The sequence below is a fragment of the Nymphaea colorata genome, chromosome 9 (assembly GCF_008831285.2).
Source record: "Nymphaea colorata isolate Beijing-Zhang1983 chromosome 9, ASM883128v2, whole genome shotgun sequence".
NCBI lineage: Eukaryota > Viridiplantae > Streptophyta > Magnoliopsida > Nymphaeales > Nymphaeaceae > Nymphaea > Nymphaea colorata.
This window is the reverse complement of record NC_045146.1, coordinates 23716985-23735860: the sequence shown is the minus strand read 5'-3', so window position 1 is coordinate 23735860 and position 18876 is coordinate 23716985. Positions and strand designations below refer to the sequence as shown.

The 18876-nt window shown below is 40.3% G+C and overlaps 3 protein-coding genes across 3 annotated transcripts; 1 reads left to right on the top strand and 2 right to left on the bottom strand.

The window, feature by feature from the left end:
- Nucleotides 1-2562: 2562 nt before the first annotated feature.
- LOC116260697 (uncharacterized) lies at nt 2563-3411 on the bottom strand. The gene has a single exon (XM_031639133.1). It carries the CDS (start codon nt 3409-3411, stop codon nt 2563-2565), a length of 849 nt encoding a protein of 282 aa, XP_031494993.1.
- Nucleotides 3412-5254: 1843 nt separating this feature from the next.
- Nucleotides 5255-6254, bottom strand: LOC116261354 (uncharacterized). The gene has a single exon (XM_031640073.2). It carries the CDS (start codon nt 6242-6244, stop codon nt 5393-5395), a length of 852 nt encoding a protein of 283 aa, XP_031495933.1. The 5' UTR covers nt 6245-6254; the 3' UTR covers nt 5255-5392.
- Nucleotides 6255-16374: 10120 nt separating this feature from the next.
- On the top strand, nt 16375-18227 carry LOC116261026 (phospholipase A1-Igamma1, chloroplastic-like). Its single transcript, XM_031639596.2, has one exon. The coding sequence runs from the start codon at nt 16383-16385 to the stop codon at nt 17994-17996; it is 1614 nt and encodes a 537-aa protein (XP_031495456.1). The 5' UTR covers nt 16375-16382; the 3' UTR covers nt 17997-18227.
- The last annotated feature ends 649 nt before the right edge of the window (nt 18228-18876 follow it).

The window sequence follows — 18876 nt, the reverse complement described above, 5'->3', positions numbered from 1 at the left end:
CCCAATCTTCGCCAGTGTCCAAGAGTGCCTTCATTTGGTCTAAGTCATGGTAAGCCTCCCCCTCAGCCCTTTAGGAAGGCACAATTGGCTGCTAACCAGCCACCTGAAGGACCTGTTTACCTTCACCAATGATTTTCCCCGAGCCCTTTGTGGCAAAGAGAGCTTGGTGAGAGAGTTAATGGACCACCTCCTCTGCTCGTTGGATTTCTGTGGGACGATAAAGTACTCACTGCCTAACATGAGGGAGCAATAACAATCACTTTAATATATGCTTACAAGCAGTTCTGGTTTGGAAGCTGGCATTTTTCAACTGCAATGCGTCAGGAAGAGGATGAGAAAGCACATGACCAAGTTCCTGAGATCATTGAGAAGTATGGAAAAACATGCATCCATATCTAGTGACAACCTTGACACTGTTTATCAAGCCAGTAAGGACGCAAGCGGCTGCTATGGTCTCTACTTTCAACCTTCTTAGTTTGAGCTTTGATGGGCCAAAGTCAATTTATCCTCTTCTCTAGACTAAGATTACTAAGTTCCAAGAGCCATGAAATAGAAGATTATTAAGATGGTGAAAATTTGAGGGGGTGGACATGACTATATTTGGACTATATGGCCTTCACACAAGGCAGTAAATGACTATGTCGGAGATGCACAGAAGCAGAAACATTGGATCTTAGCTTGAGCAATGCAGAGTGGACTTGGAGGATGTTTTCAGTTGTTTGATCCAAGCCAAGTTTTGCCTTCTCAACATTGTCACAAGGTGTAGAGTTACAATTGTTTACTCGTTCTAACTTAATCCTGGTATCCGCATTTCACAGGATGATTGAAGACGTAATTGTCAATTTTATACATCCACAAGTATATATGAAAGATATCACCATGTCAAGGGAAAAATTTTCTAATTTATTTGAGTTTTAAAATCTTCAAGTTAAAGGACTAAGAGTTCAGAAATTGGGACTCAACTCTTTGACGGAACTATTGAGTCTGCCTAACCCCAATTTGCCTGTCTGAAAAGGACAAATCACATAAATGTGCTTGCAAGAAAAATAAATTTATTTGTTATGGAAATTGAGGCCTTTCTGACCAGCTTTAAACTGCAATATTGTTCCAATTGATTTATCATTTATGGAAGAGAAACATGTTTACCTTTGCTTGATTTGCCCATTACATGATTAGCCATGAAACTACAGTAGTTAAAAGGTTGTCTTAATTACGAAAACATGCCTACACATCTTCATGACTCGCCAAAATGACCTGCAGAAAATGGTTTAAGATATTATAATTTGTAAAATTTGATTAATCCAAATTGCAAATATAAGTATCTGATTGAGTGGGCATATTTTATGTATTATTTTAGTTTCACTATTATCTGTTGTCCGCTAAGTTGATCAAATATTAGTGTAAAAACTGCAGGAGTACATTACATGGCTACCAAACATCATGTAGTAAGACGGAAAAGGGAAGAAATTAAGACAGAACATGAAGAACCCTATGATCTGAACTTAAGAAGGTAACCGCGCCATCATATATTTCTTTATATTGATGACCATCTATTTGTGCTTAAATTAATCCGAAGGACAGGTTTGAACAGAAAAACTTCGCTGTCAACATAGAAGAATCACATGGAGATGTAGCAAATAATGCTAATGGTGAGTCTTAGTCCTCTAGGAGTGTATCCATGAATGGTTGCTGAAGAAGGTTAGCAAGGACTTGCATGCTCCAAATGCTTCGTTGGCTAGAAAGGCATCTGGTCTCTCTCTCTCTCTCTCTCTCTCTCTCTCTAACTAACAATTGGTTCCTCTGTCATCCTCATTTTACAGGCCTGATTGAAACCCAATCATATTCAACCTGACATTATCAGACTTTGGTGATAAGGAGATGGGTTAAGTCTCACCTTCAGTCAAGCGAGGAAAAACAGAAGCACCCACAAACATAGGATCTGGTTTTGAATCCACTGATTTATTACAGAAGCCTAATTTATGTTCGTAAGTAATCATCTTATTTACAAAAGGAGGACAAACTTAGGACTCGAGATTTATGGAGTACATTGTTTTCAATCCATTTTTCCTTTTTTTCGTGAGATTTCTTTCGTAATAAAAGAAAAAAGAAGTCAACAAGAATTGACAAATCTCTAACAATATTAGAAAAAGGATGTGCAACGAGAATTGCAGAAAAGGCTTATGTTCTTCAAACTCACAAGACTCAAGTTGAGGGAGTTAAAGAGTTCAGTAATGCTATTCACATAATTTTGTGGGGATCGCTTAGCTGCAACTTCCCATAAAAAAAAAAATTGTCCATCATGGCATACCAACAGATAAGATTAGTTGCAAATGCGCCATTTTTAACGGAGATGCGGATTCAGACGGATCCAGTCACATTTTTGCGGCTATTGCTTTTGCTGTTGTGTGGCAGATCAAGTAAAATAGAAACACACAGAATTTCTTAAATGTTGTTTATCGTATAATATATCTGTGTATGTACAAAAAATGACAATTGGAATCCTTGGCAATCTTCTAAATGCAGATGCCATGGATTGAGTTCGAGCAAGTAAGCAATTGTAACTCAACACCCAGTCACGATGTTTAGGAGAGAGACTTTGACTTGGATCAGACACCTGAAGACATCTTCCAGTTCAGCCTCTGTTTCCCCCAAGGTAAGATCCAATGCTTCCATCTGCTTCTGTGCGTCTCGCACATTGTCCTCTACTTTCTTCGAGGAATGGCCATAAAGCCCAAATATAGCCACATCTACCTTCTCTATTAAACTAGCACCATCTTCATCATCTTCCACGTCATGGCTCTTGGAACTCAACAATCCTGAGAAGATGGACCGTGCTGCCCTTTGGCCGGAGATGGTCGAAGCAAGAAGACTGAAGGTAGAGATTGTGACAGTCCTCGCATCCCTGAAGACTTGATCGATCATGTCAAGTTTGGCATTTGATGGAGATACTTGCTTCTCCATACTTCTCAATAATCTCAGACACTTCTTCATGTCCTTCCTCATTCTCTTCCTGCTGCACTGGTACGCACAAATTCCAGCTTCCAGCCCAGAATCGCCTCTTCGAAACATGGACCGAAGGGACTGGTGGTGCTCTCTCATGAGCAGCAACGAGTCCGCCGCCAACCCACAGACATCCATTAAGCAGAGGAAGTCATCCATCAACCCTGCGACCAAGCTCTCTTTGCCATAAAGAGCCTGTGGAGCGCGAGGGAGTTGGAGGAAGGCATTGATGGAAGTATAGAGGTCCTTGACGTGGCCAAGTCTAGTTGGGAACTGTGTCTTCCTAGAAGGGGAGGCTTCCCAGGCCGTAACCAAGTCAAGGCACTCTTGTACTCTGGCCAAATTTGGGCGGGAGTTCGATGGGAAACTGGTGGAACGAGTGTGGAAAGATTTTGCAGAAGTACTTTCCATCTTCTCTTTCTTTCTCTTTGCAAGATGATGATCTGATTGATGAATCGTTAACCCATTTCTTTGGTCCTTATATATCTCGAAGTGGGAAGAAAGATGAATCTTTCAATAGGACATTTCCCCTTGTGAGCATGTGAGTACCAGCGGGATGCTCGCCCCTGTATACCATGAGTCGCCATCCTCATCCAGCAACCGAAGATTTAAGCTAGGAAATTAGGTGTATCATGTGGGTCATATAGGTTCTTGTCTCCCTGATCGCTCTGTAATGGGAACAATTTATCTGAACCTTTCTCATGACAATTTAAATTCATAGCTCACGAGGGACTTGTCTGTCACCTAAGCAACACACTGCTACACATTAAGCATTAGAATACAAGCCTGAAGGATTCCACAACTAAATTATACAAATTGGTCTGTTGTTGGTACTGTAACCACATACAATTAAATTCTGTAGGAAAAGTATCAGGCTTGGTCCTCTTAGAAGATTGGGCAAAAGGGATCTTTCATTGGACAATGTCACTAGATGAGCATGCAATTTGCCGATTGCTTGCTCAACATCATGTTTGCACTGGTCGCCATTAGTTTTGAAATGGGTATTTCTTTGAACAAAGAAATGAGGTAGACCACGTGGTAAATCTGGCTCCTTGCCTTTCCTGATTCCTGTGGAGCAATTTATTAGAACCCTCCACATCATAATTGGTAATCACGAGCGGGTTGTCTTCGGCCTACCTTACATACATCTTGAGGCATCGAAGCATGGTCAATCAAAATGAAGCTTCAATCGAATAAATAAACAACTAAATTGGTGATAAGATCATAAACTATGCAGAAAAACAGAGGCTAGTGCGTCGCTTTCACGTGAGAAGTCTCAATTGCATGATATACAAATAACAGAGAGACGGAGAGAAAGTATATTTAGACATTACTAGGAGACTGAGAGATTGCGCTGTTAAAACTGACTACTTTTTTTTTTCACAAATTTAACCATGTAGATGCAAGTTACAGGCCTAAATACTTGCAAATTGATCCATATGCTATACTTTTGATATGTAGCTCAGGATTTTATACGCATTAAAACTTAAGAAACTGAAGTTTTATGGCTTACAGAACCTGGTTTGTGCATCGAAAATCTTTAATTGATTGATCCTTAGGTTTTTTTTCTTTTTTTCTTTTCTGTTCTCAGTTTTTTGGACTATAGATTTTTCAAGAGTTGCATTTCAATGAACATCAATATAAATATGTATGGTAGTGGGAACAGAGCATTACCATTGGTTATCAGTTGTCAATCTCCAAATGATTCTTCAGCGACAATGGCAGCAAAACTTTGCTGTTCCGAAGGCCCTCAGGGTTTAAATTTAAAAGCAGATAGTTGGTAATCCAAATAAAGAAATCTCACGGAGAGGCTTCCATTTGAAGTTCGCCACTGGAAGAACAGGCCTGCTTTCCTTTTTTATTTTTCTGCAATTTCTTTTCGGTTTCCATCCATTGTGCAGAATTTAGGTGGTGGTGGTGTCTTTCAAGGTGAAATCTTGATAGACACCTAACATAATTTGAACCTTAAAAAAGCACAGTAGAATAGCACAGTAATTCTACGAAATGTTTTAGCAAAATTTGAAAGGAATCCTGGTAGTCGATTTTTTTTTTCCGGAAAAAAATAGTCATTGCTCTAATTCCTTGTAGGAAAACCACCTCAAGTCGTCAAGACTGATTTATATTTGTCTTCCATAATTGAAAAACAAGTTAAAAGTTGTGAGAGCACCATTCTCCCGGAAATTGTTCAATTCAACATGCAGATCTTAGGGCTATTTCTTATAGCAAAAAGGACTATCATCGAAAGAGAATCATGTAAGAGAAACATATTTCACTTTATATTGATATATGTTCATGTATTTATAATTGTACAAAATTGACAATCTGGATTCTTAGCAATCCTGTAAAATGCGGATGCTAAAGATCAGATGGTTAGATGGACAAAGTGTGGAACTCAACACCCAGCGACGATGTTGAGGAGGGAGACTTTGGCTTGGATCATACATCTCAAGACATCCTCTAATTCCACCTCTGTTTCCATCAAGCTGACATCCAATGCTTCCATCTGCCTTTGTGCATCTCGGGCATCTTCCTGACTTACGGTCTTGGATGGCTTGTCATGGAGTTTAAATATAGTTATATCTGCCTTTTCTATTTCACTAACTCCATCTTCATCAGCTTCTGCGTCACGGTTCTTGGAACTCAATAACCTTGAAAAGATGGACTGTGTTGCCTTTTTCGCAGAAAATATTGAACTTAAGTGGATGAAGATAGAAATCGTTGCAGCTCTCACATCCTTGAAGACTTGATCAACCACATCAAGGTTGTCACTGGATGAGGAAGCATGCTTCTCTACACTTCTGAGCAGTCTGAGGCACTTGTCCATGTCCTTCTTCATCCTCTTCCTGCTGCACTGGTATGCACAGATGCCAGCTTCCAAACCAGAGTCGCCTCTTCGCAGCATGGATCGAAGGGATTGGTGTTGCTCCCTCATGTGCAGCAATGAGTCCTTCAGCATGCCGCAGGCATCCATTAAGCCGAGGAAATCATCCATCAACTCCCTCACCAAACTCTCTTTGCCACAGAGAGCCTGTTGAGTGAGGGGGAGCTGCAGGAAGGCATTGACAGAGGCGTAAAGGTCCTTGAGGTGCCCAAGTCTGGTTACAAACTGTGCTTTCCTTGATGGGCAGGCTTCCCATACCTTAACCAGATGAAGGCACTCCTGGACTCTGGCAAAGTTTGGATGGGACTTTGAGGGAAAGCTAGTGGAACGAATGTGGAAAGATTTTGCAGAAGTACTTGCCATCTTCTCTTTCTTTTCCTCAGCGCGTAAAGGGAAAACAATCATCAAGATGATGATGATGGTGAAGTCCTTCCTCCCCCTTCTTATATAGCTTGACTTGGGGAGCAAAGGGAATCTTTCGATGGAACATGTTGCTAGAGGAGCATGTGTTGCGTCAATTCGTGTGCTCAGCCATGTCCACCATGGTCTCCATTAAGCGGTATTTTTATGTCGATCAACTGGTTTAGAGGAGAAAACTGAAGTGGATCATGTGGGTCGTCTGCGTCATTGTCTCCTCTCGAATCTTTTTCATTGAAAATACCTTTATTCGATCCTTAGTCGGATCATTCATCGATGGGTCACGAGTGCCTTGTCTGTCTTCTCTGCATCACATGTTCCTAGAGATTGAAGCACTACAACGTCAGTGATGCCTCCTCGAATTAAATAAAGCTGTGCCTTGGTGTTCTTACGAGTGCAGCAAATTAGAATCGGAGTCTGGGGATCCACGCTTCCTTTCTTTTATTGCTTACACGTGAGGTGAAGCGATAAATTTCCATCTCATCTCTGAGGCTTCAATGTTTTGAGGAGAGTAGAACATGGTGCTTTGTCGGTGTTTCTCTTAATGTGAAGCACCACTGGAATGCATTACAAGTCCTGGTGATCTTGTCTCGTCAACAACGTGCTTGAGTGCGGCACGTCAGAAGGGTCACCCCTTCTTTAATTCTGCCCTCTCGGCGAATTGACAGAACTCAAATAAATGCCCTGGTTGGATGATCTCTTCTTCTCCAAACAAGCCGGAGCAAACCTACTAGAGAACAACCTCTCAGCGAATACACGTTGTTTTGGTTCTTAGTAGAAAATAATACTCGCATAACTTCGACCAGAGGTAGGCCGATTTCAAGTTCAAAATTTTCAAAAAAAAAAAAAGGCTTACTCAAACATTTTCTACTTTCCTTGTGCCAATCTCTTTTACCTCTATGGATAGTACATTGATGGAAAAGCTAGTCAAATATAGTAGAAATTAGTACATCTTAAAAAAATTGCCATGTTTTTCCTTTCTTTCCTGTCTGCGAAGAGAGGAGACACAAACTGATATTAAATTAAGATGATGATATTGGCAAACTAGTTGTTGGCGTCCAAAATAGAAGTTGAAACTGGAAATTAAGCATCTGGAATTTTTCATTGAAACATGTTAGATGAGCACTTGTGCATCAGCTTGTGATCTGCTGAAGGTTGACACAGTTTGCTGTAACCTTTCTTCGAACAAGTGGTAGAGCCCTCGCGTTTCCCTGTTTCTTGTTGCCAAGTCAAAACATGCTTCTAAGGGGGGAAACCATTGCTGCTTAAAAATGAGAACTCAAATAACTAAATAGATAGTTGAATAATGTTTAAATTCTCAGCCTTTGTCTTTCTCTCTCTTTATCTAACGCATTCTTCATCCATCTCTAAACACCCTCCCTTTTGGATCTTCCTCCTCTCTCCATCTCTTTCAGCATTTCCCTAGTTCCAATTGTTGAGAAAACAATAAATGCAGATCAGGAAGATCTGCCCCTTCCTAAAATATCGAATGATGATCGTAATCTTCCTCCTAAGATTGTGGAATGTAATCAAGATCCTAAAATTGTGGATCTAGATTGTAACAGCTATTCAATAAATAAAGAAAGCCCTCCCTATCACCGTGTGTGAGAAATTAAAAGGGAAAAACCTTCATCGTGGATGTAAGCCAACTCATAGGCTGAACCACATTAAAATTCTGTTGTTTTCTCTTCATCTTTCTTCTCTTTTCACATGGTATCAGAGCCACAAAGGCAAGCGTGAGGAACAAAAGTAGAACAGAGGAATTTCCAGTCCATCAGGTAGCAGTTGCTGATAATCGACGTCTTCACATATTCACCAAAATCTGTCAGTATCAATCTCTTATATCTTCTGGTGTTTTGTTTCTTTTCTGCTTGGAGGATCCCTTGTGATCAGTTTGTGAGACTATTCAAGGTTTAAAACTAGTTTTTATTCTGTATATTTCCTTGTTATCTGTTGTATGCGTGACTATATCTGGCAAAAGAAGTCTTGCTTGCCTTTAGCATATTGTATTAGCATATTGTGAACTGAGCATAATCTTTCTGCTGACCTGAGGGCCTTCCTTGTGAAAGACTCTATTCAACGCCTGCGACAGTCTGGACTTTTTTAGGCTGCGACAGTCTGGACTCTTTCAGTGATGCACGATTCCCGTATGGTACTCAAACAGATCTAAAAATTGAGGCATCTATTCCTAATTATTCAACAGAGCTTCAGACCAAATTTCAGGGGAATCGGAGGTCTACGCGATTTTATATGAATTTTTTTATTGTTGTAGTCGCCTGTGAACCGCGACAGGGAGAAAAGGTGCACGTGATTTTCCCAAGGAGCTTAACTCTAGCTGTCCTCTTGGGCATCCACTCTTGAGGATGTTAGCTGCTTGCTGACTAAATTTCAAAATTTTTAGAACTACGGGTGAAGCTCAGTGAATTTTTCTGCCCATTCAGTAAATTTTCTGCCTCTGTTTCTCTTAGTGCTAACAAAAATATTTCTTTGTTCACCGGTTTAGTCTTCTCTTCTCCAAAACATCACTGTACACTTTCAAAATTTCTTGATAATGGCGACATCAAACACGTCATCCTCAACAACATTTAGTCTCAGTCCTACTGTACCATCAACTATTCAATGGAATACTTTTTCTGGCTTGGTATCTCTCAAGTTAGATCGCACAAACTATTTACTATGGTGTTCTCAAATTACCAGTGTTGTGAAAAGCCAATGACTACTAAGGTATGTCAACGACACCATTACTTCTCCTCCTGAGTATCTTGATGCAGAGCAAACCATAGTAAATCCTGTTTTTGAAACATGGGAACAGGCAGATCAGTTAGCTTTAAGCTAGATTAAGGTTATGGTATCCGAACACATTTTGCCACAATTAATTTCATATTCCACTGCATGTATGGCTTGGTGCACCCTAGAACAACAATATGCTTGTCAATCTAACTTAGGGATCATTCAGTTAAAAATGAATTTACAGAATGTCAAGAAATGAGATATGATGATGGCTGATTACTTAGATCATGTCAAATTTTTATATGACTCATTAGTTGCTGTTAACCATAAGGTATCTGATACTGATTTGGTTTTATATACTCTTAATGGATTGTCTATAGAATATGAGGCCTTCATCACTACTGTAATAACATTCAAGACTCTACCTAGTTTTCTGAAATCTTTGATATACTCGTTTCTCAAGAAAATCATCGGCAAATTCTTTCACCCCCTCTTGATGTGTCTCAAGAAACAAAAATGGTAGCCATGGTTGCCACAACCATGGAAATTCCTATGCAAAAGGGAGAGGGGATCAAAATGGTAGAGGTTATATCAATTATAACTCATACAATAGTAGTGTTCGTGACAATTTTGGTTCATACAATGGAGGACGTGGGACAAATAGAGGCTGTGGGAATAATAGAGTCTGTGGTAGTACTTCTAATTATAAAATGTCTGCAGTTGTCACTTGCCAATTCTATGGTCGCAATGGCCACAATGCTCATCAATGCTATGATATTCCAAAAGCCTTTATGGCCATGGCTCTCAATACGGGAACAACCAATAACGGTGCTTCATCATCAACTTCTTCTCCTAATGTGATGGATAACAATCAAGAATGGTATCTAGATATGGGCGCGTCTCATCATATGACAAATTGTGATCAATATATGGAAGGTAAATCTCATTGTCATGGTTGTAATTCAGTTATTGTTGGCAGTGGGGAAAAACTATCCATTAGAAGCATCGGTAACATGTCACTTTCATCTATGCATAAAAATTTTAGATTGAAGAATATCCTCCATGTCCCTTTGATTCGTAAGAATCTACTTTCTGTTGCTAAGTTCACTAAAGATAATGACTGCAAAATAGAATTTGCGCTTCATGATTTTTCTGTCAAAAATATGCAGACATGAGAAATAATGCACCAGGATGGCTTAAGGATGGACTCTATGCATGAACCAACACTAGCATTGCTGCAAGAAAACTGCCTTTTAAAAATAAATTGGAGACATGCAATTCTTATACTTCTTCTTTCAATAATATTGTTCAAGTTTCTAGAGATACTTTTAAACTTTGGCATGAACGTTTGAGACATGTAAATGACTCTTTATTGAATAACATGAATTCATCTAAGTATATTGCTTCTAACTCCATGCTTAAAGAACATTTTTGTTCGGTTTGTGCTTTAACTAAGATGCATCGATTACCTTTTGATTCCACTACGTTAAAAACATCTTCTTCTTTGGGATTATTACATGTGGATGTATGAGGACCTTCACCATGTATGTCTAGAGAAGGGTACAAGTATTACTTGATAATAGCAGATGATTTTTCAAGGTTCACCTGGATTTTTATGCTTACAAAGAAGTTTCAAACATTCTCTTGTTTCCAAAACTTCCACAAGATCATAGAAAAACAACTTGAGCATAAGATTAAAGTCTTTCACAGTGATTGTGGATGTGAGTTTATGAGTATAGAATTTTCTATGTATCTTGCTTCTCATGGGATCCAAAGATGTCTCTCATGTCCCTATACACCATAGCAAAATGGTGTAGCGGAACGAAAACATTGTCACATTATTGAAATGAGACTTACTATGCTTATTAATGCTTGTATGCCAACTTAGTTTTTTTTGGACTGATGCTTTGAGAATGACGGTCTATATTATCAACAGGTTATCAATTAGTACTCAAGAATTTACTTCTTTTGAGACATTTCTTGGAACCAAGCCTCAATTGTAGAATCTTAAAATTTTTGGATGTACTGTTTACCAATTAGTAAGTGCTCAAAATAAATCAAAACTTGCTCCAAAGTTTCATGCATATATCTTTCTTAGATTCCCAAAATGCTTTAAAGGCTGCATATGTTACAATCTCATGAACAAGCGTGTGACTATTTCCAGACATGTTATATTTGATGAAAACACTTTTTTATACTCTGGAACACGACCACCCACTATTGCTCAAGAGATCATCAACTGGTTAGCTAAATACACCTCTCAAACCACCACAAGTTCTCAACTTATCCACTTACCCGACCCTAGTACACCTAACTTAAGTAGTCTCTCAAATGTCTCTCCAAACCGTCACATTTTCCAACAAACCACCACAGCTTTCTTTGCACCTATCACCCAGGACGGACCCAATCTAACTATTTTAACCCCTGAAACAACTAGTCATGTCAGAAACCACCCCATAATTATGCGAACTCAAGATGGAACCTGTCGATTTAGAATAGTCACTATCTTAGTGAAACTAAACCTATTGAGGCAGAAACTTAACCCCTTCACCTACAAGAAGCCCTACAGGATGATCGATGGCAAGCAGCTATGAATAGTGATATTGAAGTACTTCACATAAATAAAACTTGGGATTTGGTTCCTTGTATGCCTCATTATAATGTAGTGGGTTGTCAATGGATCTACAAAGTCAAGCGACATGCCGATGGGTCTGTAGCTCGGTTTAAAGCAAGTCTTGTAGCCAAGGGATACAGTCAACGTAAAGGCATTGATTATGTTGATACGTTCAGCCCAGTGGTAAAGCCTACTACCATTCGCTTCGGTCTCTCTATTGTCACCAGTTGAAAGTGAAAAATTCATCAACTGGATGTTAACAACGTTTTCCTTTATGAAACTCTAAAGGAAAAAGTTTATATGAGTCAGCCTCTAGGATTTGAAGACAAGAGTAATCCACAACATATGTGTAGATTGAAGAAATTTCTATATGGACTCAAACAAACTCTTCAGGCTTGGTTTGAAAGCTTGAGTACGTATCTTATATCCAATGGATTTAAAGGATCCAAATCTGATTCGTTTTTGTTCATATACTCGTTTAAGTCCTACATTGCCTATATTCTCATCTATGTAGATGATATTATTGTGACAGGAAGCTCCTCACAGGAATTACAAAAATTCATCTATGACATTGGTAATAAGTTCTCCATCAAAGATCTTGGGGCAATTCATTACTTTCTTGGACTAGAAGTCAATCTCCAGGCTAAGGCTAATGGGCTCCTTTTATCTCAATACAAATATATCACAGATCTCCTCAAAAGAGCACAAATAAATGAATCCAAGGCGGTTATCACACCGGCAACACCTAATGTCTATTTATCCAAGTTTGAAGGGGATACACTCAAAGATGGGAATTTGTACAGAAGCATTGTAGGTGCATTACAATATATAACTCTCACTCGCCCAGATATCGCATTTGCTGTTAACAAGGCTTGTCAATTCCTTCATGAACCTACCGATATAGATTGAACTTATGTAAAGCGAATACTTCGCTATCTTCAAGGAACACAACATGTTGGTCTACACATAAAAAGAGCGACTGGTTGGAAACTTGAAGCCTATTCTAACGCAGATTGGGCTGGGTGTCCTGATGATAGAAGAGCAACAAGTGGATTCCTCACCATCCTTGGAGGAAACATTATATCATGGGGATCTAACAAGCAGCACACTGTTGCTCGCTCAAGCACAGAAGCAAAATATAAAGCCATGGCTAGAGCTGCAACTGAATTAATATAACTGCAACATCTTCCTAAAGATCTTCAAGTTCCTACACAAGAAGCGCCAACATTAAAGTGTGATAATCTAGGAGCAACATATCTTGCTGTTAATCTTGTGTTTCATGCCCGTGCCAAACATATCGAAATTGATTTTTCTTTTGTCAGAGAAAAAGTGACAGCACGAGAGATTAAAATTGAGTTTGTCAAATCTGAAAATCAGCTTGCAGATATTTTGACTAAGGCACTAGTCTGACCAAGATTTCATGATCTCAAAAACAAGCTCAACCTTGTTAACACAAGGATTGGCTCGTAGGGGCTTGTTGAGAAAACAATAAATGCAACTAAAATATCGAATGATGATCGTAACCTTCCTCCTAAGATTGTGGAATGTAATCAAGATCCTAAAATTGTGGATCTAGATTATAACAGCTATTCTATAAATAAAGAAAGTCCTCCCTCTCAGCTTGTGTGAGAAATTAAGGGAGAAACCTTCATCTTGGATGCAAGTCAATTCATAGGCTGAACCATGTTAAAATTCTGTTGCTTTTTCTTCACCTTTCTCTCTTTTCACACCAATCATTTATAGCAAAGGGCTTGGAATTCACATAAGGTGTTGGTTAGAACCATTCAGTTACTAGAAACTCACTAGGGGGTCAATTCATTATGCGACCCCGTTTCAAAACTAGCAACGAAAGTAAATGTATAATAGTAAGGCCCACATCCAGCGTACACTCGTTAGATACACAAAGTGGCGTACAGAACTCCCTCTCGTTTTAGTGGCAGTGTGCAAGGAATGGTTCTATACACCGAGGAGACCATGGGTACCTAAGGAAGTTAGTAACTAGGGTTCTAGGGTGATGCGACTTCCATTCTAAAGCAGCTCTATCCATCCGTGGTTGCCAATGTTTACCAGTTCATGTCTCCCTTATGATGTATGACTCCTGCTGCTAACTTTCTTGCCTTCCACGACTTCTTATTAAGTGGCTAATGTTGTTAGATGCATTTCTGATCTCTCTCTTTCTCCAATTTGTATCTTCCTCTTCTGCCTCATTTCTTCACGTCACTGTGCGTGAGTTCTACAATGGATTGTTTATAAACGAGTTGAGTTGAAGCTATAAAGTACACCTGTTCAGGCAAACTTTATTCTAGGAACATGTTCCAAAAACATAGTGTGATTATGGCTTCCATTATATTACTAAATTGATAAACCACATCCATATTTACATCGTCTTTCCTGAAGCAAGAAACATGGTATTTATGGAACATTTGTTCTAGGAATACCATGTTTTCTAACCAAATGGTCTCTTAAATGACAAGTATAAAAACATTTTCACATCATTCTATATAACAACCGTTGGTGCATTGGATACCTCCTCCTCAGGGGTGGAGGGAGGGGGAGGACCGCCCGGGCCATGGCCCGAATGAGCGCAGGAAAAAAAAATTATATTGAAAAAATCAATTTTTTTTAGTTTGACCCTACCCATCGCCTCCTGTTCTTTTCGAGCATTTCATTAGGGTTGTTCTCTGGTCATTAACATGCACCCCAACCGATTACCCCATTTTGTTGGTTTCAAACATTTGATTAGGCTCGGTGGTGCTTTGGTGATTAAAATCCCCAGTAGCATGTGAATGGATATAGATCAGATTTTGTTGTGGACATTTTCATTGGATTTCAGAATAACATCCGAACCCGGCCGACTCAGTTTTAACAATTGGTTTATTTCGTCTGCTTATAGAATGAATTTTTAGGTCCATAGGGCCTAAAGTTTGGATTATATCACTGGGCTGGCCGTATTAATGGGAACCATTTTTAATAATTCAAAAGATTGGACTCAAATGGGACCCGATCTCAATGGGTTCTATGGGTCGTAGGTGAGGCTTGAGGTACATAACATTGCACTGCTATGAATAGTATCACCGTGAAATTAAACCAACTCCCGAGCAAAAGAAGGTACTTTCTGTTTAGTTATTTCTTTTGTTGTTAGCATGATGATGTAAGAAAATAGCTATACTATAAAGTCTAGGAAATTTCTCTTTTCTATACATAATCATTTTGCCTCGTATGACTCTTTTTCTGTAATTGTTTTGCTTCATACGCAGTTCGGTTCTTGTTCAAAGCAAATTTCGAATGACAAAAAAAAAACTCAAACTTGCTTTGCAGGAGATAGAAAACCTCCTCTCTTACTAACTATTAGCTACTAATAGTAATAAACTAAGTCTCATTATCAAGTACCATCATCCCAAGGTCCCATTCTTGTTTCATTTTGATCAAGAGAAAATGTTTTGTATTGAAAGATCCAAATTAAACTGATCAGGTCCTAATACAAGAAGTGCATGCTTATTGAAAAGAACTAATATTGTAATTGGAACGTCCAAATTAAAGCTCGTGATTGAAAGGAATCGTCTTCTCCACAATGCGTTGTCAATTGCGTATCTGAGCAGAGATAACAGAAAGCGACACAGAGTCAAGAGATTTGTTTGTGAACGAGGCCTCCATAGCAAAGGCGTAAAGCAGTCGTTCTCACTCTGCAATTGGTGTGCTTTACGATATAAGAGGCGTAAGTTGAAGGAGGTCAATATCAGGTTATGTAACTTGCAGTATGTGGACAGGGAGCCGCCTAATTTATGTTCTGTTATTTTTCTAAAAGTTTTGGTTTGAGACTGCTTTATACATAGGAAGCTGCAAGTGGGATGCATTAAAGTAAAAGCTGTCTTCTCACCTTTTTCTCTGTTATCATTCAGCCATGCAAAACTCGAGCTCCACATTGGCCTCAGTAGGGAAACCTCGCACTACTTTCCATGTTTCTTCTCCCAACCAACCACAACAACCTAATTAATTACCATTATATATATATATATATATATATATATATATATATATATATATATATATATATATATATATATATAGAGAGAGAGAGAGAGAGAGAGAGAGAGAAAGAAAGAGAGAGAGGACATTTTGTACTATTAGTGTTTTAATTTTTTTTATGACAGTGAGCCACACCACTAAAGTTTACAAGAACAACACCAAGAAAAAGCTGAAACAACGTAACAACATGATTCATTACACACCCTTGTACCGCACAAGGTGTGCTTATGACCAGTTTGGATGATCATATCTAGTGAGGATCAATTAAAAAAAAAAGGATGTTGAGATATTTTAGAATTTTTTTATAATGGTACGTAAATTTTAGGCTTTTAAACTTTTTATAGTTTCCTACGTAAAAAAAGTCATGGAAATTTCCTTGGTGGACGTACCTTTTACCTATAAAACCGTGACACAACAAAGCAAGGTAAGATTATCTATTTAATTATACTATCTTTTAAGAAATTAAAATAATTAGAGTTCTATTCATCACTAGCCATATAGTTTGTGATTTGATAAAATAATGTAAACGCAGTTCTAGCGAAGTAAGAGGATACAGCCGATGTACCTTCCCAAAAGCGGTGCCCACAAGAGGCCTCACGAATCTTCCTGTGGTCAATTCCTGGATCCACTTTTCCTTCGGACGACCGATCATCCTGTCTATAAATTAATTCACAGTCGATTAAGATCAGTCAGTAGATCGATCAACCACCATCAATGGCTTCCACCACCGCCTTCCATCTTTCTCACTCTAACCAGTTATTGCCACCATCATCCATCCTCCATCACCACAACGAAAGTCACCATCTCAAACACTCGATTTGCCGTCAGAGCATGCCTCTGCCGCGGCACAAGATATTCACTGCAGCGTTGCTCCTCCTGAAAACTGAATCAAGATCGGCAGAGGCAAGGAAACCGGCGAAAGCGCTCGCCGCGACGGAAGCTTTACCAAAACTGGTACCACAGGAAACTAGAGAAGGGAACCGTGAGGTAGTGGGACAAGGAAATGGAGGAGGATTAAGCGTGGGTATAGGCCGGGGCAAAGAGAAAGCGCAGCTGGACCTCCAGGAGAGGTGGCGCGAGATACATGGCAGCTACGACTGGGAGGGACTGCTGGACCCGTTGGACCCGCTTCTTCGGTCCGAGCTCATCCGGTATGGCGAGATGGCGCAGGCCTGCTACGACGGCTTCGATTTCGACCGTTTCTCTAGGTACTGCGGCAGCTGTAAGTACAGCCGGCGGGATTTTTTCGAGGGCGTGGGGCTGCCGGAATCCGGGTACGACGTCACCCGCTACCTGCATGCGGTCTCCAACGTTAACCTACCCAACTTCTTCAAGAAGTCGGTGTCTCCAAAGATCTGGAGCTCCCGCGCCAACTGGATTGGCTATGTGGCCGCATCCAAGGACTCCTCCAACCTGGGGCGGCGGGACATCGCGGTCGCCTGGCGCGGTACCGTCACCCGCCTCGAGTGGGTAGCCGACCTGATGGACTTCCTCCAGCCGGTCCGATTACCAGGTCACAAGAACCAAAACGAGGACATCAAAGTGGAGTCCGGGTTCTTGGACTTGTATACCGACAAGGACCCTGGGTGCCGGTTTTGCCTGTTCTCAGCCAGGGAGCAGATTTTGGCCGAGATCAAGCGGGTGGTGGAGCGGTACAGCGGGTCTGGCGAGGACATGAGCATCACCATCACCGGCCACAGCCTGGGCAGCGCGCTAGCGCTCTTATCGGCTTACGACATTGCCGAGATGGGGCTGAATGTCCTCCCGGACGGCCGGACCATACCCATTACGGTCTTCTCCTTCTCGGGACCAAGGGTCGGGAACCGCAAGTTCAAGCAAAGGTGCGAAGAGCTTGGGATCAAAGTCCTACGGGTGGTCAACGTTCACGACACCGTGCCTAAGGTGCCCGGTCTGTTCTTGAACGAAAGGCTGCCGGGGACTTTGCAAGGCCTGGCCGACGCGCTGCCTTGGGGTTATACCCATGTCGGTACCGAGCTTAAGTTGGACCATACCATGTCACCTTTCTTGAAGGAGACCGGGGATCCGTCGTGCTTCCATAATCTAGAAGCGCACCTGCACCTTTTGGACGGGTACCATGGTACCGGAAGGAGGTTCGTGCTGTCAAGCAGGCGAGACCCGGCGCTGGTGAACAAGGCGTGCGACTTCCTTAAGGAGCATCACCTGGTGCCGCCATACTGGCAGCAGGACGAGAACAAGGGGATGATGAGGAACGGAGACGGGAGGTGGGTGCAGCCGGAAAGGCCCAGGATCGATGACCACCCAGCCGATATTCATAACCACCTGAGGCAGATCGGATTGCATTCTTGAAGGTCAAGAGACAGAGACGGCGAGAATGGAAAGAGACAAAATGCAAATAACTTGAAGGATAGTGTTGGGAGATGAATGTACACATTCAAAACATTCTTTTAATTCAAAACATTCTTTTATGCAGTTTGGTAATGCAGAAGTTTTTAAGATACATGAACCGTTCGGCAGATAAAAACTTCACTTAGTTTCTTCCAGTTGATTTACTTTGACACACTCTGTGTTTCCCTTGCTTATCACAGGCGACCACTTGCCACTTTTAATTTATATATTATGTCCTCTTTTTAAAAGCTGCAGTCTGCAGAAATCGATAATTCGTTTCATCTTTTGTGGTTTTATGATAATCAAGTTTCTTTAATGGATTTTAGAAACTTGGTTTATTTGTTTAGGAGACAACATCAAAACCTGGTTTTTTTTTATAATAACTAAACAATTTATATGATAAGGTAACTCTCATGCGATTTTGTATCTCATGCACTTTTAGATCCATTTGGTTGGACGTGACGGCAACGGATTGCCCTCAAATTTTATATGGGGTTGAACAGATCTCCTAGCAGCCTAAGACAAAATTTCTGGCACCCTTAAATTTTGCCCACTTTCCTTCCATCATCACCTAAACTTTTTCTTTAATACCAAGAATGGTAGCTACTTGTCATCATCCTTGATCAGAAGTCACACCAGCTGGGCTTTTCTAATTTATCCTTGCTTATAGCTAGGCAGTTGACATATTCTTTCCCACTTCAGTCATTTGCACCTTTAAGAACAGTCATCATTTTTCAATTTGAAACATGGTTTGCATAAACTTTACTCGTATCAATCTCCAAAAATATTTTAGTCCTGCTTATATTAATCGTAGTCCTTTAATTTTTCCTCTCTCGAAAGG

Coding starts and splice junctions, on each gene's coding strand:
- LOC116261026 (XM_031639596.2), top strand. CDS start 16,383: ATGGCTTCCACCACCGCCTTCCATCTTTCTCACTCTAACCAGTTATTG.
- LOC116261354 (XM_031640073.2), bottom strand. CDS start 6,244: ATGGCAAGTACTTCTGCAAAATCTTTCCACATTCGTTCCACTAGCTTT.
- LOC116260697 (XM_031639133.1), bottom strand. CDS start 3,411: ATGGAAAGTACTTCTGCAAAATCTTTCCACACTCGTTCCACCAGTTTC.